At 32.5% G+C, this 12,310-nt stretch overlaps 1 protein-coding gene and 1 pseudogene across 1 annotated transcript; one reads left to right on the top strand and one right to left on the bottom strand.

Moving 5' to 3' along the window:
* Positions 1–2,570: 2,570 nt before the first annotated feature.
* Positions 2,571–5,948, top strand: LOC120205898 (annotated as a pseudogene).
* A 340-nt stretch (positions 5,949–6,288) lies between these two features.
* On the bottom strand, positions 6,289–10,138 carry LOC120206095 (probable serine/threonine-protein kinase PBL23). Its single transcript, XM_039205845.1, has 6 exons — positions 9,991–10,138; positions 9,629–9,807; positions 9,345–9,552; positions 9,176–9,263; positions 6,759–7,074; positions 6,289–6,621 (listed from the first exon to the last, which is right to left on the bottom strand). The coding sequence occupies exons 1-6, from the start codon at positions 10,136–10,138 to the stop codon at positions 6,337–6,339; spliced, it is 1,224 nt and encodes a 407-aa protein (XP_039061776.1). The 3' UTR covers positions 6,289–6,336.
* Between the last annotated feature and the right edge of the window lie 2,172 nt (positions 10,139–12,310).

Raw genomic sequence — 12,310 nt, forward strand, 5'->3', positions numbered from 1 at the left:
TTGAAAGCTTTCTTAAGAGTTCTTCCCTTTTGCAATTTTGTGAGATTATTCTAAAGAGAGTTTTTTTTTTATCAATTAGAGTTTTTACTCTATTTTGATTCAACATACTTGACCCCGGAGGAGTTTATAGGAAGACCGAGACGAGCATCGACGCAAACTGATGTATTCAGTTTTGGGGATCTTAATCTTAAGAGGTCATATGTGGGAGGAGACCTTTAGAAGAAGGGAAGCCAGGTTTGGTGGAATGGGTATGGCAGCTGATGATGCAACATGAATTACTTGTTGCAGTCGATGCATGGTTAAGAACTAACAGAGGACTTGATGAGGAAGAGGTGGAGAAGGAGCTGCATTTAGGCATAGACTCCTTATCGGGAAGGTAGTGGAGCTAAAGAACAAGCATGCCCGATACTGCTGCTGGTGGCTGATTAAGGCGTTGAAGCCATAGACTCCTTATCGCACACCAGCATTACGATTGATGTCGTGTTCTAGCTATTAGAGCCACACACGAATTAAAAATGGTTTTACTTATAATATTTTCCCCCTTTTATTTTCCTCCACTGTACTACTGTTAGGCACAAGCACTAAAGTCAGCTTAGTTCATGCTCTGTAAAAGCAAAGCATCCACGATTCTACAAAATCAAGGCCACTACATTGAGGTGAAGTCCAGTAGAAGAGGGTTCTAAATAATATTATATCACATCCAAATAACATAAAATACAGTAATGTTTCGAAACTTGAGACAAATATTACTTGATTCATTTGTGTTTCTGTTCATTGAAATGTTATTTAATCTTGCAACAAAAACAGAGGATTCATTTGTGTTTGTTTTTCCCTGAATTAGAGAAGAGCAAGGAGATCTTTCATGCTGATGCTATTATCCCACATGGAAGCAATACATTAGTATACCAAATGACGCGGGTTTTTGTATCATTTTCATAATAATTACTGTGGATCAAAAAATAAAATTAATATAATTAAAAAATATGAATAACGTTATTGATTTGAGTTTATTTTAGAGAAAAATAAATTTCCTTAAGCCTTTTTAATTAGAGTTTCTCATATTTTTTTCTTTTTTTCTTTACCCGTAGTTAATCTTTGTTTCTATCTTTGTAATCGACAATGACACCGGTCTTAATGTTGATCGCCAACCGTCAGTATCCAATGTTTTTCCTTTGCTTTAACATAACATATCTTTGTTTTGTTCTTATTTTTTATTTTTAATAATTATGTTATGACACGTCTTCTTTTGTCTTTATATTATGTTTTATTTGGTCGTTGTTTTCGTTTATTTTTTTTTTCCAAGTTTGAAATTGACATTGTCACGGTAGACTGATTAAGATGACGCTTATTTGTTATCATAAACTTTCCTGCTTTGGAATTTTGAATTGGATTTGGATATGCGACTTAAGTTCGTGGATATTATTTTCACGTTGTTTGATGTTAATTTACAGTTTGTCGATGGTCTTTCAATAGTTTCATCTCTTTTTGTGGTTTTTTCCGACGCGCTCAAATATGTTCGTATCAACCTTTTGTTGGAGTTTACTTGATTAGGTTTATTAACATTTTCCTTTTTTCTTTTCCGTTTTAAAAAAAATATCTTTATTATATGTTTAATTTACGATCTTAGTTGTAAACATTCATCGTAATTTGTATATTTTCTATTATAAATAAAATTATTGGCTTCTGTAAAATAAAATTCCTTTTAAGTGTTTTTAAATTTCAGTTATTTCAAATTTTGGTCGATTTTAAATTTATATTAATTTGAATTTGTGTTATATAGATTTGAATTGTTATTTTTTTATGATAAAGTTAAATGATAATTTATTGAGCTTAATATAATAAAAATAAAACAGATCATATCAAACGTTCATAATTTCTGTGAAACTTCATCTATTATTTGTGCAAGTAAAAACGAATTCTCAACTTATTTATAAAAACAAAATAATTTCAGATAATAAACATTCAAGTGTTAATATGCAGACTTACTTGTAACTCATTACGAGTAACAATTAATATATTGAAATCTAAATATTATCTGAATTTCTTAAAAATAATAAAATATTATCTGAATTTGTCGCTATCTCTACTTGGATTGGATGGAAGTGTTAATTAAGAAACGTTTTACTTGCTAACCCACTTTTTCTATTATTGGGGATTAATTAAACGTTTAAGATTCTTATGAAATCTCTGCTTGCAATATCTCTTATTGGTTTGCCTTTTGTTTATATTTTTATATACCTCATGGTAAACCTGGCGAATGAAGAAGTCGCATCGGCAGAAAGCAGGGCTCCTTCCTTCTACTCTTTCCGCTCATAACTTCGAACGATCAGATCATATCAAGTTTGAATTCGTTTTTATCGCTCATGCTTTTTTAGTTGTTCGGCTCATTATGGAGGTCAAAATTAACTATTAAAAGATCAAGGTTGGATTAGACTTGTTAATTAAGAAATGTTCAACTTGCTAAACCACCCTTGCTCTAATTGGGACTAATTTAGACTTTAAGTATCAATCGTACAAAGATTCTTACGAAACCTCCCAACTAAGGAGATTTGCCTTTCATCATTCTTCCTATTGTTTATTTCTCTTACTGCTTATAGAAAATTCAGTGGCTTTTTGTTCCTTTTGTATATGTTTTATCTTCCTCAAATATTATATGTATAATATGTATGCGAAGATCAATGGAGAATATATCCATATATAATACAATAATACACGTTTGTTATTTGGTAATTGCAGACAACAGGCTCTGGCGGGCAGGCATGGATGTCTCCATGAAGCTTTACATTGGTGTCTTTCTCTTACAGATTTTCTTCTCACCTCTCTCCACTTCATGCGAGATGCTAATTTCGAGACAAAGCTTCGACAATCTGTCTGTGTTTCCTTCCGACTTTCTCTTTGGAACAGCCTCTTCTGCATATCAGGTTTGCTTCACTGATCTTTAATCATGAAGAATAAACACTTGCTGTTTAATAAATTCTGGGTTTTGACAGTACGAAGGTGGCTACTTGAGTGACGGTAAAGGTTTGAACAACTGGGATGTCTATTCACATAAACCAGGTCTCTCTACTCTTGTTGTTTTTCTTGGGGGTTGCTTTTCAATTTTCATAGAAGGTCTCTCTACTCTGGCTAAATGAGAGCAATTACAGCTGGAAAAAATTAGTGAATTAGTATGGGTTTATAGTATTTATTTTGAAATTTAAAGTATTTTTTTACGTATTAATCGAAGTCGTTCTATAAGTTAACTAATTTGTAGTAAAATTACTTTGTATAATTTAATTTGAAACAATATTTGATAATTTTTTAAAATCTAAGCACTTAATTACTGCTTATTATTTTGTTCTTAGCTACCTAACGTTTTGGATTTTTACGCATAAGCTCTAATCATTAGTATTTAAATTAAATAAATAATGTCCTGAACCCCAAAAAATATATTTGAATTTCGAGTCCCAAAATATTCCATCTTTTTAAATTCGCACATGGTAACCAAATTTATTAAAATAAACAAAAAAAATCTATATATGATATGATGGCAGGATTCGTTTAGATTTGATTTGGACTGGTCGAGTTTTAATTAAGTTTATATATAATTATAATATATTTTATATTTGTTAAAGTTTAATTTAGTCTGGAATATGGATTTTGGATTTTATTTATATCTATTTATATCTATAAATGATTAATTCAATTTTCTTTTGGACTTAAACAAATTATTTTTAATTTAATATTTAATAATTTTACATATTTTTTATGTTTTCAAATGGTTAATTTTTTTATTAAACTATACGTAATTACATAATAATATCTATTTTAAGTATAAATGGTTAAATTATATCATATATCTAAGTTTTATGTGATAAATTATATAATATATTATAATTTTAGAAAATGGATCCATCAGACCCAAACCTTGAACTTTAAATTCTGAAGTCTATTCATACAGTTTGAAACTGGTAAGATATTTTTCTTCGAACCCTTCTATAATTCGAAAAATAACTTTGGATTTAGACAAAATCCAACATTTGAATAGGAATAATATAATAATATTATTAAACTTTAATTTCTATTTTAAAAATGGAAAACATATGATGATACATGAGATTGCAGGAAATAAGATCATCGACGGAAGCAATGGAGACATAGCTGTGGATCATTATCATCGCTATTTGGTATGCCGACTCATCGTCGGTTACGAGTATATAAACTGGAATTATCTTTTTACGTGGCATAAGATTGTTGGTGATGTTATCATGTAGGAAGACATTGATCTCATGCATTCGCTTGGAGTCAAAAGCTATCGGTTCTCCATTTCTTGGGCTAGAATTTTACCTAGTAAGTCTTTTGAAAGTGTCATTTATGATCTGTCAAAGTGTAAGTTCTAGTTAACCGAAACAAGACTTGTGATGAAAACAGAAGGGAGATTCGGGGAAATCAACGAAGCCGGTATCGAATTCTACGATAACCTTATCGAAACTCTCCTAGTTAAAGGTTCATTTTCCTTTCTCGGATGACTGTTCTTATGTTTTCAAGGAAAATGCCGTGCCTTGACGGTTTCTGACACTTTCTGTAGGCATTCAACCGTTTATAACACTGACCCACTTCGATTTTCCTCAAAAACTTGAAGACATATATGGAAGTTGGCTGAGTCCTCAATCACAGTAACTATCTTGTTTAAGTTTCAGATCTTTCATGTGCTGAAAATGGCATCCCACATTTTCACAGTACCATTAATGCATAAACATCTAATTGTTAAACCAATGTGAGCTTAACCAATAAGCAACAACGCTTATGGTTTTAATCTCTAGGAAACGCAAGGAGGTAGCATTGGAATCGTCTTGCAATGCTCTTGGTACGAACCGATCAGTGACTCTACAGGAGATGATAAGCTAGCAGCTGAAAGAGCTCTGCCCTTCACCATCAATTGGAGGTTTCTTCACCATTATCTTCTCGATTTTCATTACAGAAGAGGCCACGGTTCGAGGATTGAGAACGTATCGTAGAGTTAAGACTTGAGATGCATCTTATATTTTACTAAACTTACATATAGGTTCCTGGAGCCAATCATATTCGGAAGATATCCTCCTGAAATGCAAAACATTCTAGGATCTATTTTACCTGATTTCAACAACCGAGAAGCAGAAGTTGGGTAAAGGGCTCGATTTTATCGGAGTCAACCACTACACCAGTTACTATGTCCGGGATTGCATGTTCTCCGCATGTGAACCAGGAGACGGAACCTCGAAGACGGAAGGATTTGGGCAAAAGCTCACAGAAAAATGGCATCCCTATGGGAGAGCCTGTAAGTAACCTTATTGTGTGATATCACAGTCATGTTGCATAAGTTAAGCTAACAACTGAATTCTTTCGGCTACGCAGGGTGAGGTGGTTTGGCAGAATGTTTATCCTCAAGGACTGGAGAAGATTTAACGATCTCAAGGAGAAATACCCTAACATACCTATGATCATTACTGAAAATGGTGAGAAAAAAAATGTGTCATTTAAATGCAAAAAACTTACCTATGCACTCATAATGTATGGTGTTCCACGTAGGATATGGTAACAAGCTTAAGCAGATTCCACCACTGAAGAACTTTTGCATGATGTGAAAACGAGCAGAGTACATGCCGCATACTTGGATGCACTGGCAACAGCAATCAGGTAAACGTTAGTTTAGTAATAATATCGTGTCAACAGAACATGAGAGATAATGTTGTTCTCTTGAATGCTATTAGGGAAGGAGCAACGTGAAGGTTACTTTGCCTGGTCTTTGCTAGACAACTTTGAATGGAACAATGGATATACAGTTCAGTTCGGGCTTCACCATGTTGACTATAAGACCTTAACGAGAACACCAAAATATCAGAACTTGGTACAAAAATTCTTGGCAGAGCATTCGAATGTAAAGTACCACCAGCAAGCAAATGATGCTAACAACAGCCTTTTCTTGAAATGAAATCGTAAAGTACCACCAGCAAGCAAATGATGCTAACAACAGCCTTTCTTGAAATGAAATCCATTAAATTTCGGATTCGATCCCGAACAACCCTTTTTTCTTTCTCTTTTATATATTTTTTAAGATTATTCGGGCATGATTTGTGTTGAAATAGAATGTTTGGGTCAGTTTGTTTGTAATCAACCTGGATTTCTGCAAATTTAATTAAGGCTTTTCAGATTCCGGGGCCAAAGCTGTTGTATGCCTATAAAAAATTACAGATACAAGAGTACTATTTTTACAGTAAAGATATGGAAATTTATACTTTTACGATGTTGTTATGTGTTCTGCTTGTTCAGTTGTGCAATTTCTTCAAGCTTCAAGATTGTTCACCCCGGCTACGGTAGCTACAAGCCATGGTCTCGTTTGAAACTTCCAACTCTCACGGACTTAACACGCAAGCTGTTGTTTCTTTGTGATTCTGCAGCAATTTTGTCATTGTTCTTTGGTTTGGCAAGAAACTCGACGGCCGTTACAACATCACCAATCAACGTGCGGCTATTAGCATTCTCTTGAAGACACATGACTGCGACTGCAAGAGCTTGATAAAGAACCTTTACAGGGTAATTCTCTTTAAGCAGAGGATCCGCAATCATTGTGAACTTCTTCCTATCCTTCAGTAATGGCTCTGCCTGCAATGTTGAGGAATAATGAATGATAAACCTAGATTAATGAACTTAAATCAGTGGTTAAACTCTAAAAGCTTGCGAAGATCACATTCTTGTTTGGTATTATAAACAACTGATTAATCAGGGTTCGATGAACATACCCAAGCAATCAGATTTTGTTCTTCCCCCGGCCTTTCAATATCGATAAATCTCCTACCTGAGATGAGCTCCACAAACACTACACCGAAACCGTGAACATTGGATTTTGTTGTGAGCTGGCCTGTCATTGCATATTCCGGAGCACAATAACCAGAGGTCCCCATGACCCTTGTTGATACATGGTCCTTCCCTCCAGTAGGGCCCAACTTTGCAAGTCCGAATTCAGAGAGTTTGGGATTGAAGTTCTCATCTAGTAGTAGGTTTGATGCTTTAAAGTCGCAATAAATTATCAGCGGATCAGTGAAATCGTGGTGTAGACTTTCATAATAATTATTATAATTATTATTAATATAATATATTATTATTATTATTTATTATTAAATATATATATATATATATTACAAATTACATCAGAGGCCCAATAATCCCGGATGGCCCAAAAATGACCCAATCGGCCCAGACCCAAATGGAAACCCTGAAATAATTTGGGGTTTTAGCTAGGGTTTCTCAACCCTATCCCAGCCGCCTCATTCCAGCAGCCCCCATCAGCTATTAGCCGTTGGATCTGGCTATGATCCAACGGTCTAGAACCCTCCAGAAAGAAACCCTAGGGTTATGATACCTCATTGGGACCGGTCTGAAGCCATCACCGGTGGTGGCTATTAAAACCACCATCTCCTGCAAAAAAAAAAAAACGAGGAGAGGGGCAACTAACACACAGACAAAGAGCAACGGAGAACAAGAGACCACAACAACGACGAACACGAACAGACATCAACCACCCACAGCAGCCAAATACAGAAAGTAAGAGAAAGAGAGAGACTTACCGAGGAGATTATTGTCATCGAGGTCTCCCTACGCTGTTAAAAAACCAAAATACCGAAGGTAACAAGCTTAGATCTAGGTCGGGTTAAAGATTTTTAGGCTAAACGGGCCTCGGTTTTGGCTTTAGGGTATTTAGGGCCTCATTTTGGTGTATTTTAGAATTTTTCGGCCATCGTTAGCGGTGGTCGGAGCCCGGAAGCGGTGGCTGACCGGGACTGTGTTTTCTCATTTTAGAGAGAAGCCAGAGAGAACTCTGGCTCTCTCAGTTTTGAGAGAGAAGAGGAAATGAAGAAATGAGAACAATGGCCCGTAGGGCCAGGCGGTTTTGGGTTTAAATACCCTCTCCCAAACGACGCCGTTTTGGGGAGGGTGTTTATGTAATTTCGCTGATGGGTTAACCTTTTCCTCCACCATCCGAGTTTTGTAATTATTCATTTTAGTCATTGAACTAACTTCTGAACGTTTTAATTCAGTCTTCGAATTTATTTTATTATGTTTTAGTCCTTACCTGATTTTATGTTATTAGGGTAAATACCCTTTTAGTCCCTCATAGTTTAATTAATATTTATCTTAATCAACTATAATTAATTAGTTTAAATTACACTATTAATAATTATATTTTTATAATAATTCAAAATATTCCCTTTAATTTTGATATTTTACTTTTTAGTCACCAATATTTTGTTTCTTTTCATTTTTGACCCTTATTTTTTTTATATTTTGCAATTTAATATTATTACTTTTTAATCATTATTTATTTATTATTTTGTCATTACTTTTATATTATTTTATTATTATTTTCATATTAGTCGCATAAATATATATATTTTTAAATAATAATTTTTATTTATTTTCAATATCAAAGAAAATGGCAGTCTTAATACAACTGGATGTCCTATTCTGGTATTTTAAATAATTAATATTAAAATATAATTTAGTTTTATTTAAATTATTTTTAGGAAAAATTATTACATATTTTAATATTTATTTATTTATTTATTTATCAATATTGAATGAAAGAGTTGTCTTAAAGCAACTAGAAACTATTTTCTAATATTTTTAAATAAATAAATATCTTACTATATTAAAATAATTTTTTATTATTTTTTATTTGTATTTATTTATTTATTTAATATCAAAAGAAAGAGCTGTCTTAAAGCACCTAGAAGCCCTTTTCTGATATGTTATTATATATATATATATATATATTTTTTCTTTCAGTTATATTAATAAATTTGAAATAACATGATTATAAATTAAATATATTTTGAATTTTTAAATTTCTAATAATAGAGACAATTTATAATTAAAAAGTACCAATTTTGGGCGTTGTAGGGGTGCTAATCATTCCCTAAACGTAACCGACCACGAATCCCTTTTTATTATTAAAAAGAACGAATTTTTGGTTAAAACACATATCAGTTTATCTTTTAATCGATGTTTTCTTAAAAACTCTTTTAAAGGATGATTTTTAGGTATTCGACTTACTTGACCCAAAATGCCGATGACGACTCCCAAATTATTTTAAAAACCATTTATTCACATCACTTTTCCCGCCAAGTAAAAAATTCGTGCCCGGACGAAAAACGGTTACGAAAGTAGGTATTCTAGCCCTTTCGCCGCTCCTTCAGCTACTTTCATCCTTGTATTCCAATCCAATGGCTCCTTACCTGGAGGTACATCTAAATAAACAGATAATATAATCAGAATCCACTGGTATAAATGAGTTCTAAATAAGTGAAAGGAGTGCCATGTTAACATACCAAGAAGATGATATTCCAAAGATCCATTTGCCAGGTATTCATAAACTAAAATCCTTTGATCCCCATCTGCACAATAGCCAATCAGGTTCACTAGGTTCGGGTGGTTAACCAGACTTAACATTAGAATCTCTGAGAAGAGTTCTCTGCTTCCTTGCAATCCATTCCGATCGAGCTGCTCACAATCTAAGAAGTTAAACCAAGCACACAACTTGTGAACTCTCAGTGTCATTCATATCAACTACATGCACGAAACAGTTAGAGAATATATATATATGTATGTATACTTTGTCAATGTTCTCTATGTATCCTTTGTAGACTCTGCCAAATCCACCTTCCCCTATCAGACAATCAGGATTGAAGTTGTCTGTAGCAACAATTAGTTCTCTAAACGTGAAAATATGAGCTGAAACTTTAGCTTTTCCAACTTTTTGAATCTCTTTAGCTATTTTCTGATTGCCACTGCCTGCACGTCGATTTAAATGGTCAAATAAGCACAAGAGCATCCGGTAAAACACAGTACCTTTCACTTTATCGTGTTATCAGCATGATGCTCTAACAGGGAACGGCCTCAATGAGTCATTTAAACGTAAACAAGCACTACAAGATCATCTGGGTTTCATTTGCATCATAAGATAGCAAATATTACCTGTTTTGCTTGACAAATTATTGAGCAAAGACCTCAATGATTTCCCATTGTTATTGCAGTTATTGCTACCAATGCCGCCATAAGCAGTCTCCTGAAGAGAACCAGTACGTTGATGCAGCTCCACTCCACAACAAGAGAAACAACTCATTTTCCTCCCCACTTTCCCACTCCAATCCCCAATGCCAGAATTATTAAAAATGGTGGCAAACAAAACAAAGAGGCGAGTTTTGAAACCCCAAGTGAAAAACAGAAAGAACTGACGGGTTCACTTCAATTCCATTTAAACAAATCTGAGACCAACTCCCAACAACTTCTCCATAATTTGGGTATTCAATGGATACATGTGCTCACTGCTCACAATGAGTTCCACTCGAAAAGTTAGAATTCAACTCAATCATCTCCAGTTGAAGTTTAGATTTAATCTTATTTATGGGAGATTACTATACATTTTAAATAACTCAATTATTAATTCAATTGTATAAGGGTATTTTTTTCAAAGTTGGAGTTTAATCACTCAATTAAAATATTATTATAAATAAATTATTATTTCGGTAAAATTGAAACAAACGTCTAATGTGGTTGGTATAACAATAGTTTTAATCTTTAAAATTTATACATTATATCAATTTTATTCTAATTCAAAATAATTCAATAAATATAACCATTTTAATTGATTTATACATTATAACACAAGTGAACTAAAATTTTTATTATATCACGTCATGTCCATATGATATTTAATCGTAAGTGATTTGTTTGTAAGAATCTTTTTAATTGATTTATTAAATTATAACTTTTAAATAAAAAAATAACTTATTTGTAATCAAACTAATAATTGAATGGCATACACTGACCGAGCCGGTACGTGATTGACACCCCAAAAGTATTTTTTAATGAATTATATAAAAAATAAAAGAAAAAATGACACCTCTTTAAAAATATTTTGACACCCTTTTAAAAAATATTTAATAATAAAATTTTAAAACTCAATTTTCCCGCCTACAAAAATTCTTCATATAATGTTTAAATAGGTAAACTACATGATTGATCATTTCCGTTTAAGTTGTACACTTTTCCACATTGAATTCAAAAAACATAATATTTAATCACTTTTTTATTTAATTAAGATTTGATCACTTTCGTTTTTATTTATTAAGATGTGGTCTTGAGGGTTAACTGTTGTTAAACCTTTAACGATTGGTGTGTGCACAATGAATTTATCAAACTAAAAAGGGTAAACTACACAAATAATCAATAATGTTTGAGTAAATTCTCGTTTTCCTCACTAAAGTTCAAAAGTAACAAATTGGTTAGTAAAATATCAAATAGGTCCTTGAACAATGATTTTGTATCTAACTTATCCCAAAGCTTTCTAATTTTTTGTTTATAATTCGAAATATTGATTGCTTCTTGTCAAAAAAAATTAATTTCTAAGTTTTTTTTAAAATTTAAAAAGTATATATATAACCATTGGGAAAATAAGAAAAATTAAAAAACTTTTGGGTCAACTTAGATATAAAATCATTGTTCAATGACTATTTGATGTTTTACTGACCAATTTTACAATTTGTCACTTCTGAAATTTTAGTGAGAAAATAAAAACTTGTTCAAACATTAGTGACCATTTATGTAGTTTACCTTTTTTATTTTTATAAATTTACTAGGTCACGTCAGCAATCCATTAAAGGCCTGACGACAGTTAATTCTCAGTGACCACATCTTAATTAAATAAAAATGAAAGTGACCAAATATTATATTTTTTGAATTGAATGAAGAAAAATGTACAAAATTCAACAAAAATGGCTAATCCTGTAATTTATCCTTTCTAAAATTGACACTCCAAAAGTCCAAATCAAATTTTTTATCTCCGACATATGATGTATTTTACCATGATATAAATTGCATTGTTTGGAGAAAAACAATCAAATTAGATCTATTACTAATATTATAAAAGTGGGATCAAATTATGAAGAATATAGAATAGGGACTAAAACTATAATTGGACCTTTCTCCTTCTCTTACGTCCATTTTGCATGGTCAAAATTGGAGGGAAGACTTGCACGTGGCAAAAGTGGCCCATGCGAATCATCATACGTTCCTGTCAAACCCTTGCAAAAACCTAGGAAAAATCAAACACGGTGTTAGATGTACCACAATTTTTAGTTAACAGCAAGAGAATGTGAGATTACTACTTTGACTCTTAGAACATAGTGTTTAGCTAATTCCACAAATACGCAGACTTGAATACGATAAACCAGCTTCAATTCTATTATAAGTATTATGCATCTTGATATATAACAGGATTTCATTCAGAATAACA

The sequence above is a fragment of the Hibiscus syriacus genome, unplaced genomic scaffold (assembly GCF_006381635.1).
Source record: "Hibiscus syriacus cultivar Baekdansim isolate YM2019G1 unplaced genomic scaffold, ASM638163v2 tig00013285_pilon, whole genome shotgun sequence".
NCBI lineage: Eukaryota > Viridiplantae > Streptophyta > Magnoliopsida > Malvales > Malvaceae > Hibiscus > Hibiscus syriacus.